Source organism: Mangifera indica, chromosome 2, assembly GCF_011075055.1.
Source record: "Mangifera indica cultivar Alphonso chromosome 2, CATAS_Mindica_2.1, whole genome shotgun sequence".
Lineage (NCBI taxonomy): Eukaryota > Viridiplantae > Streptophyta > Magnoliopsida > Sapindales > Anacardiaceae > Mangifera > Mangifera indica.
This window is the reverse complement of record NC_058138.1, coordinates 22,190,301-22,209,593: the sequence shown is the minus strand read 5'-3', so window position 1 is coordinate 22,209,593 and position 19,293 is coordinate 22,190,301. Positions and strand designations below refer to the sequence as shown.

Sequence of the window (19,293 nt, the reverse complement as noted above, 5' to 3'; positions counted from 1 at the left end):
AATTGATAACTATTATTTAATGTTGGTCAGACTGTAAGAGTCATGGCAAAATATTGAGTTTCTGGATGTGATTGTATTCTATTCATGCTTTGCTTTGACTTGCATACTAATACAATGTCTATCCGCTAATCGTTGATCATCTCATTTAAATATTATCTCTGTGACTGAAATAGGGTTTTAATTGCATATCTATATGTATGGTTACAATAGAATAATGAGTAGTCATCTCTCAAGAATGAGGACTTAGTTTTCATCAAATGCAGGTATGTTAACACTTCACAAATACAATCTTTCTTTATTTCTTTCTTTAAATTTTTCTTCTTTTGAAGGGGTCCTAGCTGCTTAGGATTCCCCAGGAGGGGCCGGCAGTCTGATGGCAATTGGAGAGTGAAAAAGATTTGGGTCCCTCTGCCTTACACAATTTTTTTTTTTTTAATATTGTGTGGGCTGAATAAGTACCAAACTTACTGAAGGAGACAAAACAGAATGTATTCTAGATTCCATTCCTTGCCTCTCCAAACAATCTCCAAGAAAGAGCATCTTTGCATTTGCACCATTTTAATTCCAACTTAACTATTTCTTCTTCTTGTTTTGTATTGTATTGAATGTATCTAATTCCAAAGCTTGCAGGTGCTCCAGTCAAAAGAATCTTCCTCCACATTCTCCAAATATAACCAGTTAAAACCCTTCAACGGAGATAAGAGATAACCATTCACATATATACATATTTATATATAATCCTTGTTTACAATGTTAATAATGAATGAGAAATGTTCATTGACAACTGAAAAGTGATGAGTCCAATAACAAGGTGAAAGAGTTCCAAGAATCTTCCTTGATGGTGATCAAAGAGGGTGAGATTTTGAAGGTCTCAAAGACAAGATAGATAGTGGATTCTTCTATAAAATCCTGGGAATAAGATTCTTGCCTTTGCCAGAAAGAGGAATACGAATGCGAATGGGAATGCTTACACAATATCACACACTTTGGTGGATCAATTCTTCTGGTACCTAATACAAGGTGTTTCACAAAGTTGTAGTGCACTGTTTTTTATTCAATTGGGTTGATTTTCTTCTGTCTCAGAATGGAAAGTGGAGTTCCAGGCAGGTCCCACTTTGCACAAAGTAGAGGAAGGAAGGACAATATCTCTTTTCAAGTCGCTGTGAATATTGGATTGGATTGGACCAATTGTTCTGTCATTTTTGTTCAAGATTCTATGCTATAGCTGCCTTTCCCAACCCTTCCAACTATCTATAAATCCATCTTCTTTCTACCTCTCACCCTGCAAGAATTCCCCGGGCGAGCTAAAAGAGCATTAACACCAAGTTCAGGAATCAGCATACTCAGGTTTCACATTCCAGGGAGCAACAGATTGGATATCAGGAGAAATATTAACTGTCAGGTAAAGAAAAAAACTGGTTTTGGGCATAGTTTACTTTAGAATTTTGAGGTGCCTTCCAGGAGAAGCTTAACTCTTTTACAGGATTTTATTGAAAGACGGATGATGTACCATCACCACCACAATCAGGGAAAGAGCATCCATTCTTCTTCAAGAATGTCGATCCCACCTGAAAGACACTTGTTCCTGCAAGGTGGGAATGGCCATGGAGATTCAGGACTTGTCCTGTCAACCGATGCCAAACCGAGACTGAAATGGACACCAGATCTTCATGAAAGATTCGTAGAAGCTGTCAATCAGCTTGGAGGAGCAGACAGTGAGTGTTTTATTTAAACATTTAGCCATTTTGAGTGCAAATGCATGTATAATAAATCAATTGAGCTAATAAAAGATTCTGTCTTAAAAACTCCAGAGGCTACACCAAAAACAGTTATGAAACTTATGGGAATTCCAGGACTTACCTTATACCACCTAAAGAGTCATCTGCAGGTAAATTGTCAATTTAGCTATAAATTCAGGTTCAAATTTCTACGGATATTAACCAAAATAACTTTTTGCAGAATATTTCTACCCATAGATTTTAGTCTCTCTCATTTAAATCATGGGTTCTTTTTACTTTAAAATATACTGATTCCTCTTCCACTTTTTGGTTTGCAGAAGTACAGGCTCAGCAAGAATCTCCATGGGCAAACAACAAATGCAAACAATAAAATTGGTAAGGAAAATATCTAGAGTTTTATTTAAGTGCTCTCAGATTGACCACAGTGATAAGAATTAAATGCGTATGTCCTCTATAAAGCACATATTTGAGGAAAAGAACTTATTTAGTACCTGGTGTTGGTGCAGGTACAGTTGCTGGGGTGGCTGGAGAAAGAGTTTCTGAAACAAATGCAACTCATGTGAACAATCTAAGCATAGGACCCCAATCAAACAAGTAAGAGACACATCACTTTTCACTGGTGATTTACTTAATTTTTATTATGGATTCACTATACTAACAATGAGAAATTTGAATCCAGAAGCTTACACATAAGCGAAACGATTCAGATGCAAATTGAAGTGCAGAGAAGACTGCATGAGCAGCTTGAGGTATAGTACTTTCTGAATCTTTCCAAATTAAAACAGATTTTTCTCAAGTTGTCTCATTAGTCATTCCCTTAAATTGCTCTTCTTTTGAGGAAGTTGCCTCTAGTTCTGAAAACAAACTTGTGTTTAGGAGAAAAAGCTGAAATGATCCTATTCAACCAAAGAATTTTTGCACTGAGATTGTCAATTATATAGTTGCCATGTTTACATATATAGAGGTTCATTACATTGCAAAAGAATAGGCAATCTGAATGGTGTCAGAGGCAAAAACTTGATCTTATTAATATCATGTATGCATCTCTTCAAGTCATTCTGAAGTTAGTGAAAGGAATTTAGCAGAGTTCTAAATTCTTATTTTGAACTAAACCAGGTACAGCGACATTTGCAGCTTCGTATTGAGGCTCAAGGAAAATATTTACAGGCTGTCCTGGAGAAAGCCCAGGAGACTCTTGGAAGACAGAATTTGGGTACAGCAGGACTCGAAGCTGCAAAAGTTCAACTCTCAGAACTGGTGTCAAAAGTATCCACTGAATGCCTGAATTCTACATTTTCAGACCTGAAAGAACTTCAGGGTTTCTTCCCTCAGCAAATGCAGACAAACCAACCCACTGATTGTTCAATGGACAGCTGCCTAACCTCCTGTGAAGGATCTCAAAAGGAACAAGAAATACACAATGGTGGGATTGGATTAAAACCTTATCATGGTAACGTAACGTTAGAGCGAAAAGAAATTGCAGAACAGCCCATGCTACAGCAAGCTGAACTCAAGTGGTGTGAAGAGCTAAAAGAGAACAAGTTTCTTGCCTCAATTGGGAAGGACACAGAAAGGAAACTATTTTCTTCAGAAAGAAGCCCTGGTGATTTATCAATTAGCGTTGGTCTCCAGGGAGAAAAGGTGAATGGTGGCGGCAGCAGCAACTTCTCTGAAGGGAGATTTAAAGCAAGGAATGAAGCTGACAACTTCCTAGACCAGGCTAAAAAGAGAACAGAATCAATTAAACAAGAGAATGAAAATAAATTACGAGGTTATAGATCACAGCAATACTTTTCTGCAAAACTGGACCTGAACACCAGAGATCATGAAAATGATGCAGCTTCAAGCTGCAAACAGTTGGACTTGAATGGTTTCAGCTGGAGCTGAGAGGGGTTTCTGCAAATGGAAAGAAGTAAATGAGACAAGTTCAGGAGTCTCAACTCTCCATTTCCATCAGGAAAGAAGAAAATTCGGTTTGAAAACCGGCTGCTCTTTCCTTGAGGCCAGGTGGGTTGGCCAGAACAGAAAAAAAATCAATTCAATCCTGAAAGAAATAAGTTGCAGCAACAATGGTAGTTGTTAGTGTTCATCTACAACTAGCTAGTTGACATAGATATCTCCAACATTATGTATTTTCTTATAAATTTCTGTAAGAATTCATGGATCACAAGCATTCTGCTTTGATCCAATTGAAAAATCAAAAACACATTGTTCCATTGCGTCAAAAATAAGGTAGGATTAATATTAAATGTTAAATTTATACTACCAAAATCTTTGCATGCATTGCAAGTTTATAAGGACAATGTAAATTATAGTGATTTCAAGATCATGGTATTGTATGAAATTAACATAAACAAAATATAATTCACTTTAATTTATAAGATCTTTGTCTAAAATCTAAAATACTGAATAAATATAGAGTTTATAAGACATATCTTTTGAATACTAGAGCTCTTGAAATTCACTTGGATTGCAAAGATTGATATTCTTTTCTTCTGAAGCCTCCCTGAACGACGACAACAAAATCATAACCTTGGATTGCAGTGATTGACTTTCCTTTCTCATTAAACTATTTAATTATTTAGTTTTAATTAAATTAAAATCAAAATTTTACGTTAACCAACATGAAATTTTTTGACGAGTATTATTCTTTATATAAATAATCATCTCCATAAATACACATCTAATAAAAAACATCCATGAGTCTGAACTAATTAAGAGCAAGATTATCTTGTCAAGAGGAAAAAAACACATTTTTATTTAAGGAAATTCTTTTTTTATTTCTGCTATGCCTAAGTCATAAAGTATATACTCAATTCAACCTTGTTGGGTCTAGCCTGGTGCATGCCATTCGGTTTAACTCAACATTGTATTTCATTTATTTTGAGTTAAAATTGGCCCTTTAATATAATACCCTACATATAAACTTTTTTTAATAATAGATATAAATAAATAATATATAAATATATTATTATATAATTAAATAATTTTAAAATATAGATTAAATAAATAATTAAATTAACTAACCACATAAAAACCGACAATTTGTTTGAACATATTAGTAAAATAAAATAATGTCAAATTAAAAAGTGTTGCTGAATTGATGTCCTTCCGTTTACTTGCACACAAACTTAAGGGCATGAAACATTTGTTATTTCCACACCCTAGTTTTTTTTATTTCAACTATTGCATTCAACTAAACTTTATAATTGATTCTCCCATAACATAAAGATAAACATTAAATGGGTTGAAAAGAAAATTAAAAAAAAATTGAGACCCAATTCACAATTCGAGTTCATGAATAATTTTATTACATAAATGTAACAGGTTACAAGGACTAAATTTGGTCCCTGACGAATGCATTTCAACTCTTCATGGTCATGTTTTCATCTCTGGAAGACCATTTGCTTCCCCAAGCATGGCCTGAGAAGGCGGCATAAATGGCTTCGTGCAATGCATTCGTGTATACACTCCGAGCACAAGGTAAAATGAGTCCCTTCATTATGAGATAGAAGTAACCGCTAAAAGAATAGACACACAGGAAGAAGAGGGAGCTACATGCGAGGTGGAGCAAGATCCTCATCGACCTTGTTCTCTTGGCATCTCTTGAGAATGTGAAGCTGCCTCCGCAGATGCAAAACCTGCCAAATCCATATTTGATGACGCCAAATTTAGGAAACAAATATTAAAATTAGAGCTGGCATAGCGGACAAAAAAGAATATGGATGAACTATCGCGTAAAGCCATACATCAAAGTTCAACATAGAACTACAGGTTCAGGCACCAATAGTAATTATTGCACTTATGTTTCTCATGGTATATTAAAGTTCCTTGTAGCTCCAAAAATGTTTGTACTTTCAAGAGTGTAATATACTTTTGAAGGTGACAACATAACTTTCCAGTGTCCAGATTTTTTTTTCTTCTTCTGAATGATACGACTAATAGAAACTGCATACTAAGTTGACAAAATAGAAGCAGAAGAATTAGAGTCTACAAGATTAATGTAGTTACCTCTTCTTGAAGCAAACTTGGAAGATTTTCTGTTGAAACGAGGTTATGAATTTCTTGTGAAATCTTCTCATCCTTGATACCAGACCATGTTTCAGTAGGCAACACGAGCAAGAGAACTGTTAAAATATCATTTCCAGCTGGGTACATTCCAATGCAATTACTTTGACTAGAGCCACAGTCTCCCATGTGAATTGAAGGAACCAGCACATCAACTCCTTGCTGACTGTTACCATCTACAACAGTCGCTGACACCATGGTAATGGGCTTATCACCATCTCCATCTCTATTCAAGCATTTCACACAGGTTTCCTGACAACAAAACCTCTCCGAGGAACCAAACTTTCCTGCCAAAATTTCTGCCCCTTGGCAACATAGTGTAGCAGAAAAATTGGGCAGATTATGTTTAATAGCTAAAGATGGCATGTTTCTGCAACAAGAATTTACTGTAGATAAAAAAGCCACAACATGCTTAAAAAGACCAGTTTCTTGCACTTGTTTTAGCACCTCTTCCTGAAAGCACAAAACATTTAACTTCAAAACTTCTGATATATATTAATAAACCAGCATAATTAGTGTCTCACTCAGCGAAAAAAGGGGGGAAAGGGTCACAATGCCAAGCTCATACACCTTGACAGCAAGCCTTCCTTTTTCCTCTTGGCTTAGACCATTACCAGCATCCTCTCGTCTCCGAACTTCTGCAATCCACTTGATAAACTCTCCAAAATTTGATGGGAGTGATGTGAAAACAACAGAGAGAACATTCTCAATATCCTTAAAGTCCTTTGACTTCACAAGATTAGGAACATCTTCAATTAAATACCTTGCAGTATCAACCCAACTCTCATGCCTACAACTCTGAGAAAAGCACCAGAGTAACATAATTTTATTCAGCACACAACATTGGATATTTTAGCAATCAAGGTGAAAGGAGTTCAATCAATTGATCATAGAACCACTTTACACACAAATGGTTCCAGGAAAGTAATTTTACCAAACTTGGCATCTCAAAACAAAATTTTATAAGTCCATTGTGCATCAATAAAAATGTAATGTCTGCAACCGTGCTGATGTTCTCAGTCTAATTGGTTCCATGAGAAAAATTATGTAGCCTTGCACATCCATAGAAAAAGTACAAGTTTGTGTATCTTGTATGTATGTGTGTGCATGCACAACTGAAACTTTTTCAGCAATCATACCAGCGTGTAGAGAAGTCCTGGCTCTCGATGAGGCCTAGATATAAGCATGAACCTGAGAAACATCAATTTTCATGAGTGACAAGAATCCAAACTATAAGCAAAACTATAGCTTTTCTAAGTCAGGTTTAACAACAAAATTTACATAAACCCTACACAAATTACTCCAACAATAAATATACCATACAAATGGAAGAAAACGACGTAACTGAAAAGTGTCTCAGATGCAGTTCACTGCATGCAAAAGTAAAAAGCATGTTGGTAATAAAAAAATCTTCAGTTTAGACTAGACTATTAAAGATTAAGAGCAGACTAACTACTCAAAACACACTCTCTGGAGGTTGCCTAGTCAGTTTTTTCTGGCTTGTTCGGTTGCATTTATTACTTCTCTGCATTTTAGGTAAAAGATAATAGAAGCATAAGCAAGCACCTACCCTCTGTGTTGTCCAGTTTCTCTATCAACACTATCCATGGCTTCCCAAAGAAGTGAAAGTGGGACCCAGTGTGGAGGATACTTAAAACGTGCAACATCTAAAATCAGTACCATGTCCCTTCCTACATGATAACCACCAATTGGTGAAAAATGGCCTGTTCCTGTCTGCAAAACATCTCCATCCAGAATAACATCAAAACAAGGAAGATCATAAATATCTTTTCTTCAACATGCCCAGACTCACACTATTGAAACAGAAGAACAACAATACAAAAACATTGGAGACCATGGAAAGGCCGGCAGATCCATAATATGCAAAAGAATTTAATACTCTTTCATTTTCTTACAGTAAGTACCAACAACTAATGAAAATAAGGGAGAAATCAAGTAACTCCATGCTTATAATTACCTGTTTAAAAATCCCTCTATGGTATGATGAGATCATGTGGCAATCATCAGAAGAAGTGCATCCAATTATATACTTTCTGAAGTCATCAATGGTGCTTTGATTTGTGCGGAAAGCTTCAACTTTTGCACCAGCACAGTAAGCCAAACAAACAAGCTTCCCAAATGAGATGCCTTTCTCCTTGACCTTATCCAGAGGTTCACAACAGTCTAACATAGATTCATCAAACCACCTCCAAGGTCCTACACAGGAAACAATAACTATTTGAGCTACAGCCTCAAAGAAAAACCGAAATATTTCAAAACCATAACACATCATCAACTCACACTTATACACATCAAAAAGAAAATTAATGACAAAAAAACTCAAATACAATGGCTTGCTAACATCACCGCTACAGGGTTTGAGTAAATTACAACAAACATAAACATACTTTCCACTATGCGCAAAAGAAGTTAAAATTTTACCCTTCCATTTTCTTCCAGGGTCAATAGCAAGGGCATTCAAGACCACGGAAAGGCTGGCCAATCCACAGTACGCTGGTTCAGATTGAGTCTGAAAGTAAGAAATCAACCTATAAAAGCCTTCCATTGTTCCACCTTGAATAGCCTCCAGGAAAAGTTGCTGCAATTCCGAACATAAATGAAATTAAGAAGTGCTCATTTAACACAGCTTATGATTATGACATTATGATTTTAGATTATGATTATAGGGATAATTGATTATGTGATAATCAATTCTTGCACATTTGGCATGGATTATGATTATTGGATTATGAATAATTGCAATCCAATTGTGAATTTTTGGCAAATAATTTTAAAAACTAATTATGTGTTAAAATACTCTATATGTCTAATATTTTATCTTTTGAATTAGAAATTTAAAAATTTTATTAAATCCGATAATCCAAGAATTCAAAAAAGGCTAATTATACTAGTTTTTGGATCATTGCTTAAATAATCCAAAAAAGTAATTATAATCCACAATTATATAATTCACATAAGCTACATAAATATGTCATAATTGATAATTTAATCCAACAATCTGATTAAAATAACATAATAACCAGACGGTAAACCATCCAATCATCAAAAAGAAGAAAAAATATCACACTATCAGAATCCAAACATATGAACCAATTTAAACACTTCATTTCTTGATCATATGTACAGCAAAAAATTTCATTCAATTGCAGGAGAGGCATACCTTTCCTTCCGAGGAAGCGAAATCGATTGCAGGAGGAGAAGGAAGGAGTCGTTTATACAAACCGGCCATCGCCATTTCTGGAAACTTTTTTTTTCCGAATTTTTTTTAGTCGCCTTTTTGTAAAGGAATATGTTCGTTTTGTCTAATTTCTGCGTGTGTTAGGACATTATTGAGAAACGACTTCACTCGATCTAATTCATTTTCCAGTTCAGCGACTACGAGGAAACAAGAAACACAGGAAGCATTAGGGTTAGCCTGTGCTGTGAAGATGAAGCTCCACACTGAAATTTTAGCACTTAGAAAAGTAGTTGACCTTAGTGATTAATTAGGAGGCCACATTCCCCTCTGGTCCAAACAATTGATAGTTTGAGTTTGGCTCTGCCATGGTCGGCTCCAACGCATTTAAATTGATCGGAGGTGTTGGAGAATTATTGGTGAAATAAATTATGAATTATATTATTAAAAAATATTCAAAAAAGAGATATTGGATTAAAATTCTAATTTAAATTTATTTTGAATCAAACTTATAATCGAAAGGTATGGATTAAAACTAGACACGTCAATTGGATCGGATCGAATAGAGGTCCGGTCCGAAGTACGAAAAAAAGTTCGGGTGTGACAAAGTCCGGTTCGGTACTGTAGCGTGTCGGGCCAAGCCCATGGGTTTATCTGACCGGGCCTTGGACTTTAATATTAAACGCATGGGTTGGCCTAGCCCGGCCCGACACTGTTCATATATAATTTTTTTTTTTAATTTTTTCTTCTGCCAAATGGTAGAAGCCCAGGTAGAATTTTGCCTGGCAGAATGGCTTCTGCCTTGGTAGAAGCCGTTGGCTAGCTTCTGCCTCAAGGCAGAGGCAGAAGTCGTTGGCAACGACTCCAAACTTTTTTTTAATTAATTTATTTTTTCCTATAAAAACCTATTCAATTTTTCATTTTCACTTTCAATTACAATTACAAATTTCTCAATCTCTCAAACTCTCAATCTCTCAAACTCCCAATCTCTCAAACTCTCAATCTCAACTATTTATTATATTTTTAATTTCATTTTATTTTAATTTTATCATTACAAAATATTACAAATGGATCTAATGTCAAATGAATTCAATCAATTTGAATATTATCATGCTGGCGCTGATGATATTATTGATGATGCACAAGGTGGGATAGGTAGAGCACCAACAGGTGAAAGTGGTACGGGTACAGGTTCGCATTGTTCGACAGAGAGAAAAAGAAAACAAACGTCAATGGTATGGGAACACTTTTATAGAATAGAGGAAACAATATAGGGGAAATTAATTCGTCGAGCAGTATGCAAACATTGCGGTTCTTGTTTAACATGTGCAAGTACAAGTGGGACGGGACATCTTCGCCGACATGTTACTGATTACTGTAAAAAAATTCCACATGAACTTAGAGGACTAAAATAAATTGCATTCACCAGATCGCGATCTGTTGGTCCAGGTGCCACTTCAGCAGGAGCTTCGAGCGGTTCTGGACATATGGGAGAAATGTCAACTTTTACGTACGATCAAATGAAGGTGCGAGATTACATGGCCAGGTATGTCGTTGCTTCTGATCAACTTTTTAGTTATGCAGAAGATGAAGTTTTAGAATGGATGATGCAAAATAGTATTCAACCAGCATTTAGAAGAATTTCTAGGTCAACTCTTAGGTCAGATATATTGAGAAATTATGAACTAATGAAAATAAAAATTATTGGAGAATTAAGTAATTTTAATGGTGTTATTTCAATAACTTCTGATTTATGGACTGCTACAAATCAACGTATAGGGTATCTTTGTGCAACTGCTCATTATATTAATTCTGATTGGCAATTATGCAAAAAAGTTATTGCATTTAGAAATTTAGAATATCCACATAATGGTCTTACAATTTATCGTTCATTAGCAAATATTTTTGATGAATATAAAATTAATAATTCTATTTTTTCAATTACTTTAGATAATGCTAAAAATAATAATAAAGTTATTGAATATATGTATAATCATTTATCTCCTCCATTTAATGGAAAATTATTTCATGTTAGGTGTGCATATCATATTATTAATTTAATCGCTCAAGATGACTTGAGTTTGGCAAAAAAACATTTAGAAGTAATTAGACATGTCATTGTATATATTTCATCATCCCCATCACGGGTACAAACATATCATCAATTATGTAGATCAATGAGGTTAAGAAGAAAAAAATTAAAAATAGATATTAGCACTAGATGAAATTCAACATATCTCATGTTGAAAGCATGCGAAGGGTATAAAGTTCCTATAACACGATACTTCAATACCCAACCAATGGATTCGCAAGATCCTATTTTTTTGACAGATCAAGATTGGGAAATAGCTATGGGTTTAATGAACTTGTTAGAACCATTGAAAACAGTCACAGATCATTGCTCAGGTGTATATTATCCAACAACTTGTTCTATAATATATAGTATGGTAGAAATAAGTGATATTTTTAAAGAACATAGGTATCGTCACTCTCATAATGCTTTTCAAAATATATGTATGCAAATGGAACAAAAATTTAAAAAATATTGGAGTGAAATTCCTTTACTTTATTTTGCAGCTACTATTTTAGATCCTAGGGCAAAAACTAATGGATTACAAAATTTATTTAATGTTATTAATGAAAATTTGTCAATTAATAGCAATGTAAATTCTGTTGAATATGTTCAAGAATTTTTATTTGATATGTATAATATTTATGAACAAAAATATGAAAAAACTGGACAAAGTTCTGTACTAGAGGTAAGTTCTGATAGTTCAGGTAAAAAAAAGTCACGCATATGGTCTTTATTACGTAAAGGTAAACAAACTGTTAGTCAAAGTACAAATTATAGTCAATTTTACAATTATATAAATATTGACCATTATCCTGAAATTGTTCAAAGATATAATGCTGAAAAACTAGATGTTTCGGTATGGTGGAAAGACAAGGCAGAAACCTTTCCTGTGCTTCCAGCCATGGGTCGAGATTTACTAACACCTTCGGTGTCAACTGTAGCATCGGAATCCACTTTTAGTGCAGGGGGAGATGTGCTGGATGATAGACGATCCAATTTACATCCAAATATGGTCGAAACGATAATGTGCATGAAAGATTGGATCAAAGCTGATTTTAAATTACAGAATCGTGTGACAGAAGATGTTTTTGAAGAATTCAAAGATTTGGATGTAGAAGATGAATAGATAAATATTATATAGTAGATAAATTTTATTTATGTTTTGTAATTTATACAATATGTAAATTAATTTATTTGTATTTTATTAACAATTTATAATATTTTTTATCATATAACCACGGTATTCCTCCGCCATAAGTGAGGGATTATAAATAAAATATCCGGGGTACTGTTCGCTATTTTAATAATTAAAAAATAATTTGTGTTTAAAAATTTTAATTAAAACTTTTTTTTAAATATTTATGGAGGTCCGACCCGGTCCATTTAATAAGGTCTGGCCCGGCCCATTTAATAAGGCCTGGCCCGGCCCATTTAATAAGGCACGGTCTGGCCCATTTAATAAGGCTCGGTCGGCCTATTTAAACCCGTTAATATATAGGCCGGGCTTTGGGATTTTATATTTTAAAGGGCCGGCCCGGCCCGAAGGCCCGTTATTGTTTGGGCCTCGAGCCGGCCCGGCCCATTGACGTCTCTGATTAAGACTATGTATTTTTTTGACCTTTTGTATATATATAATTATTTTTTTATTATATAAATATAATTATTTTTTAAATTAATTTTATCTTAAAAAAGAGAATATTATAAAATTTGAGTTTGATTAAATGAGTTAGTCGGATAGGTTAACTGATCGACTAAATACTTAATTAACTAATTTTTAAAAATAAATTAACTGGTTAGGTACGTGATCGACTATCCAACCACTCAATTAATCAATTTTTTAAAAATAAATTGATTGGTTGAGTATTTGACCGATTAACCGATTGATTAATCACCCAACCAACTTTTTCACAGTCATAATCATAGAAAAATTTTACATTTTTATTTTATTTCATTTCATATTTCAGTCTTAATTAAGTAAATTTATGTGTGATTGAGTGAGTATAAAATCTAAAAATATTTTAAATATTTTATATTTTAGATTATATATGTATAATAAAAAATATTATATCTGTATATAAAAGAAAAAAATAGGTTATTTTAATCGGTAGCGTCCAAGTTGAGCGAACTTGGCTCAGAGAGGGATTTGTAATTTAGTTTTCATCTTTATTGGGGGTTTTCGTTCGTCGAGAAAACGTCAGGGGTATCATTAACATTCGCCACAGATAAAATTCTTCCGCACATCACTCACCGGAGAGAGGGTTTTATTTTAGCTGACAAATAACGAACAGAATCGCTGAAAACAGAAACACAAAAAACAATGGCAGCAGATTCCAGCCCCGACTCATCTACAATTCGCTGCCATCACTGTGCAGGCCCACTCTCTATGCAGACGGTATAGATTCATTCACTCGTACAAGCCCTCATGATGTTCTCAACTGCTTTTGTTTAAAATGCAACGCTTTTGTTTTCATTTGATTTGATTTGATATTGTTTCTCTTCAAATATTCGAATGGATTTTTCAATTTTTTGCAGGAAACAAGTGAATGGACAGTGGCTCCGTTCATAAGGGATAGCTTTTCTATGGTAATTTTTTTATGAGTTTTCTACTTGAGTTCTACTTTCGATTTTGTAGTTTTTGATTCTGACGTGTTAATGCTTCGCTTCCTTTTTTTTAATGGGGCTTCTGGAGCTTGATTTGTGTTTTAAAATGCTAATTTTTTATTTTTATTTTTGTTACATATTTGAATCTGTAGCTTACTTTGAGTTTCTTGATTTTTGAAAGTTTGGGATTTAATTTAATTTAATTGTATTGGGCTACGGAGAAATGGAATGTGGTTTATTTTTAGGAATTGTGCAGGTGGTTGTGGTTATACATATTTTGATTTTGTAGCGTGTGTTCTGTGATGAAAAGTTTGAATCGGATTGCTAGAGCTAGTATGCAAGATATGAATCCGAACTTGTTGGCATGATATTAGAGTTTTGGCATCCAAATTAGTAGGTGAAGACGCCATTCTTTTTTTTTTTTTCTCTAAGGAGACTTCTTATTTGATATGATTCATAAATTTTTGCATGTTATTTGTGTTGTTTAATCTCATTTTCTTCGCTTTTGCCATGAATTAACTTAGATTGGATCTGCTGTTGGTGGTACAACTAGTGCATTCTACGGATTCAACCATGGTATTGTGTTCAATTTTACTCACCCTATTCTTTTTTTTGTTTTAAACGAAGCTTTCAGTTTCATATTTGTCTTCCCATGGTTTTTTTGTCTTGTGTCATTGAAACATTTTCATATGATACAAATCTTGGGTTTCAGATTTATTTTGATATTTGTTATATGTTTCCACTTCAGTTTCTTGGTTTCTGATTTATGTGTTTTTCTTGTCTTTACATTATCTATCTCCTGGGAACTGTACTGTGTTCTTATATGTTGGTTACACAATCGAGACTGATTGGAAACTTGAGATTGATGTTGTTTGTTTCTGATGATGCAGTGATGCCAGTTGTGCGGAGATGGGTGAAGGGACCCATGTGGTTGCATTTCCTTGTTGGTGTAAGTGACTCTTTGCATTACTATATTGGATTATATTCATGTATACCCCTTGTTTTACTTCTATGTTTTTTTTTCTTTTTTTGGCGTTTTTTCTAGAATGTACATGTGTTGGAGTTGTGTATTGGAGTCTTAAAATTCACTATAATACATAAATCATCTCTGATAGTCTTGTGGGATAGTACTAGTAATTAGATTTTGCAGCGGCTTTTTTTTAAATGCATTGCTTTTTGTGCATGGTATTGTTCTTTGATATATAATATAATAGAAACCTCATATTCCAAAGCTTAATGGCCTCATTGTGTTCTTGCTTATATTGCTTTTGAGGGCTAATTACACTTGGTATTCTTGAAGATTTTTAATTCTTCAAAATCGCTTCGTTATCTATGGTTACAACCTGTCTGAGACTTCAGTTGATTTTAACTAAGTTTAAGATCCACACAACTGGATTTTTTAATCTATACTAATGCTTGTGAATCCATGGAGAGAATGTGATATTCTTTCATGCTTTAGAGTTTGACAAACAGCATGGCTGAACTTTTGTTCTTGGATAGCATAGATACATTGATGATTAACTTGTTTTATTAGGAAAGGATATCACTTTGAAAACTATCATACTCATAATTTACTAGGAATTCACACATTGAAGGTCAGCACAATGTTTGAATGGCTTGGCTATCATATGCTGTGGTAGAGTTGCCTATGAACCTCAGTTTTTGCAGCTACGTTTATTATAAAGATCAGGAATAAGAGCAGTTGCTCTACGTGTGGAATTTAATTTCTTGTTTTTGCAACTATGTATAACTAACCTTATAAAGATGTGCATTCTTAATGGATGGGTGATATTGAACTTTACTTGGCCTCAGTTCTTTTTGTGCTAGCTTTTCTGTATCAACGTAAATTAAACTTTTAGAAGATCAAGAACCTTTTCTTTTTAGTTTCCTTTTCTGCAATTAAAATTGTTAACTCAGCTGTCATTCCATTTTGAATACATGCACCCCCTATGATTGTAAGAAATGCCTCAGTTTTTGCAATTTTGTTTAGTTCTCCTTAAAAAGATAATTTCTGGATTTTATTGTTGAACTATACTTGGCCTGAGTTCCTTTTCCGCTTGCTTTCATGTATCCATGAGTTAAACTTTCTGAAGATTATGAACCTCCTCTTTCTTTTTTTCTTGTTCCTTGCAAAAAAAAAAAAAAAATTAACTAACCACTTATTTCATTTTGGACATGTAGGCACCCCCTGTGATTGTATTCTCTTCAGCTTGTGCTGGACTGACAGGTCAGATGGTTACTCTTCTTTTTCATTTGGATCACAATTTTTAATGTTCTTGATTTATACCTATTGAAATTTCTCCTCGGTACTTGCGTCTTGTTTTAAGTTACTAAAAGTACACTCTTAATACACAATTGCTTAATAGCTTAACAATTGTGTGTTGGTCATTATTCACCCAAGTTTGGAGCTAAATAATTTTACAAATTAGTCAAGTACTTGGAAATTGAGACTATGGAAAATATCTTGGGTAATATGGAGCTTCACTTTTCTGTGTTCTTAAGCAATTCTCCAGAAAATGTCTTAACATCCTAGTTGTCTTGGAAATGCCTTGGGTTTAACAAAACTTTGAAATCTGCAGGTGGTGCTGTTCCAGCCTTAGCCCAACTTGCTTCGTCTTCTTACCACGCAGCAGTCTCATCACAAACACTACCTTGTCCACCATCACAGGATGATAAGATGCACAAAACCAGGACTTCATCTACCTTGTAATATGAGATCTGATACATCTAGATGCATTTGAGGATCTTTTGCTGTACATGCCCGCTATATGTTCAATCAAATCGTGGAAGTTCTTGTAGTCATACTGTGTTGGAGATAATATCTATTTTATTTTGTATGCAGATAGTCTTGTGAGATTTAACATTTAAGGCAAACTAGAGCAGATATAAGTTCATGTCATTGTCTTCATCAAAGTTCTTTATGTGATCAAAATCTAAGTTCTATTTTTATGAGATTGTGATGAAGTAAAATGAAAATGATGGAACAAAAATTTGTAAAAATTCTTCCATCAATGGCAAAGTTTGTATTACAACTAGTTGATGTTACAAGTTTGTCAATTAGGATTTTTATTTGTTACAAGTCTCACAATTGGGATTTTCAGTTAACAAAGAATGCATTTTGTTTTGGTAGTACTTCATGTACACACGGGTATAAACTAACAAATATGTAATTATATAATTTAATGATTTTGAATTAAAAATAAAATAAATAATTAGATTACCATACATTAATATATTAATTTTTTATTATCAATTGATTCCTTTTTTGTTTCTTTCATCTTCAGGTTTATCAGAGAAAGGAAACAAGCCTAATTTGTTATAAACATATGAGACAATCCTAATATGTTAATATGAAATATATAATTCAAGAGTTTCCATATATGTTACAAAAAACTTGATAAACGAAGGTTGTATGCACGTTGGGGTCGGCTTCTAGGTCTGTTGACATGATTGAGAAGCTTTTAAGAGCTGGCATGAACGTTGCACGCTTCAATTTTTCACATGGAACTCATGCGTACCATCAAGGAACCTTCGATAATCTTAGGACTGCTATGAACAACACCTCCATTCTCTGTGCCGTCATGTTGGATACTAAGGCATGTTTATATATTGCCAAAATTTGTTCTCAGGATTCAGGTTTTTTCAACTTGATTATTTCAACTTTGATACAAGTTTCAACTTTTAGTTCCTACTATGATATTTTGATTGATCTATAAACAGGGCACTTATAAGAATCTCAGAATATGGCTAGTCTGAATGAGTTATGGGGGCCTGTAATGTTCTGTCTCAAGCTGCTTTATGGAAAGCCAGACTGAAAGCATGATTCATAGCATAAACTTCAATTACATCATAGAGAAATTTATAGTGACTGAAAAGGCCATAGAAAGGAATACATTTTATGAGCCTTCTCCGAAATCATATTGTATTAAAATAGTGGATTTAGTGAACTTGAGAATCAGTTCTTAACTTATTAACCTTTCTCTTTGTAAACATTACAGGGTCCTGAGATTCGAACTGGGTTTTTGAAGGATGGGAAACCAGTACAACTCATTCAGGGTCAAGAGATTACCGTATCCACTGACTACAGCTTAAAGGGTGATGGCAATATGATCTGTATGAGCTACAAAAAGTTGGCTGAAGATTTGAAGCCAGGAAGTGTAATCTTGTGCTCTGATGGCACAATTTCACTGACAGTTTTGGCTTGTGATGAGGAGCAAGGCTTGTTGTGATGAGGAACAAGGCTTGGTGCGATGTCAGTGTGAGAACTCTGCAGGTTCTGGGAGAGAGGAAGAATGTTAATCTTCCTGGGGTCATTGTTGATCTCCCAACCTTAACTGAGAAGGACAAAGAGGATATTCTGATGTGGGGTCTTCTGAATAAGATTGACATAATTGCACTGTCTTTTGTTCGCAAAGGTTCTGATCTTCTGGAGGTCAGGAAGCTGCTAGGCGAGCTTGCAAAGAGTATAACTCTTATGTCAAAGGTTGAAAATCAAGAAGGGGTTGCAAATTTCGGTGGGATTCTTGCAAATTCGGATGCATTTATGGTGGCTTGCGGTGAGCTGGGAATGGAAATTCCTATTGAAAAGATATTCCTTCCTCAGAAAGTAATGATTCTTAAGGCCAACATACAAGGAAAGTCAGTTGTAACTGCAATTCAGATGCTGGAGTCAACGATCAAATCTCAAAGGCCTACTTGAGCTGAAGCAACTGATGTTGCCAATGCAGTTCTAGATGGTAGTGATTGCGTAATGCTCAGTGGCAAAACTGCAGCCAGAGCCTACCCTGAAATCGCTGTTCAGACCATTGCCAGAATTTGCTTGGGGGCAGAGAACTTTATCAATTATGGGGATCTTTTCAAGAGAATAATGGGCACTGCACCAATGCCAATGAGCACTTTGGAGAGTTTAGCTTCTTCTGCAGTGAAGACAGTAAGCTGCATAAACGCAGCTCTGATTTTGGTCCTAACTAGAGGCGGAACCACAGCAAAGCTGGTGTCAAAGTACAGGCCAAGTATGCCAATTTTACCTGTGGTGGTGCCAGAGATAGCAACAGATTCATTAGAGTGGTTGTGCAGCGATGAAGCCCCAGCAAGGCATAGCCTTATTTTCTGGGGTCTGGTGCCGGTTTTGAGCTCAGGGTCTGCAAGAGCCTCTGATTCTGAATCAACAGAAGAAACCAGTGAGTTTGCACTTCAACATGCAAAGGCAGAGGGACCTTGCAAGCAAGGAGACTCGGTTGTAGCATTGCATCGCATTGACAATGCTTCTGTCACAAAGATCTTGACTGTGAATTGATAGTTTTGGAAAGAAAATTGTATTGATGGTAACAAATTTTTTTGGCTTCTAATTTTTGTAAACTTTTCATTAACTAAGCAAAGATGAGAGTGGTTTGATGTTTTCAGTTGCGGCATTTATTCTGAAACCTGAATCAATTCTGGTCCAGATCAATTTTGATTTAGAGTTTGCCATTAAACTGTTTTGAACCGTGGTTGAATCAAGCAAAGCATAATTCACCTATCTACACATCTAGTTTTTGAATGCAGCAAACAACATGTATGCTTTAAGGACTTCATAAAAAAATACAGCAAATCCTGAAACCCAGTATTATTACGGT

At 34.7% G+C, this 19,293-nt stretch overlaps 3 protein-coding genes and 1 pseudogene across 5 annotated transcripts; 3 read left to right on the top strand and 1 right to left on the bottom strand.

The window, feature by feature from the left end:
• Nucleotides 1–695: 695 nt before the first annotated feature.
• Nucleotides 696–3,955, top strand: LOC123205866 (myb-related protein 2-like). 3 transcript variants are annotated; one of them, XM_044622932.1, is made up of 7 exons: nt 696–1,402; nt 1,484–1,715; nt 1,812–1,888; nt 2,057–2,114; nt 2,246–2,333; nt 2,422–2,488; nt 2,856–3,955. In XM_044622932.1, exons 2-7 carry the CDS (start codon nt 1,502–1,504, stop codon nt 3,624–3,626), a joined length of 1,275 nt encoding a protein of 424 aa, XP_044478867.1. In that variant the 5' UTR covers nt 696–1,402; nt 1,484–1,501; the 3' UTR covers nt 3,627–3,955. The 3 variants fall into 3 exon arrangements, with proteins under 3 accessions (XP_044478867.1, XP_044478859.1, XP_044478851.1); XM_044622924.1 differs by having other exon boundaries at nt 698–1,402; nt 1,498–1,715; nt 2,419–2,488; XM_044622916.1 differs by having other exon boundaries at nt 700–1,402; nt 2,419–2,488.
• Nucleotides 3,956–5,027: 1,072 nt separating this feature from the next.
• LOC123209706 (glutathione gamma-glutamylcysteinyltransferase 1-like) lies at nt 5,028–9,385 on the bottom strand. Its single transcript, XM_044627835.1, has 8 exons — nt 8,989–9,385; nt 8,250–8,406; nt 7,786–8,024; nt 7,378–7,541; nt 6,947–6,998; nt 6,378–6,605; nt 5,751–6,260; nt 5,028–5,380 (listed from the first exon to the last, which is right to left on the bottom strand). Exons 1-8 carry the CDS (start codon nt 9,061–9,063, stop codon nt 5,294–5,296), a joined length of 1,512 nt encoding a protein of 503 aa, XP_044483770.1. The 5' UTR covers nt 9,064–9,385; the 3' UTR covers nt 5,028–5,293.
• A 3,925-nt stretch (nt 9,386–13,310) lies between these two features.
• Nucleotides 13,311–16,630, top strand: LOC123197888. The gene is made up of 6 exons (XM_044612393.1): nt 13,311–13,469; nt 13,610–13,660; nt 14,203–14,254; nt 14,569–14,627; nt 15,860–15,905; nt 16,258–16,630. The coding sequence occupies exons 1-6, from the start codon at nt 13,395–13,397 to the stop codon at nt 16,386–16,388; spliced, it is 414 nt and encodes a 137-aa protein (XP_044468328.1). The 5' UTR covers nt 13,311–13,394; the 3' UTR covers nt 16,389–16,630.
• Nucleotides 16,631–17,019: 389 nt separating this feature from the next.
• Nucleotides 17,020–19,077, top strand: LOC123208709 (annotated as a pseudogene).
• Nucleotides 19,078–19,293: the final 216 nt, after the last annotated feature.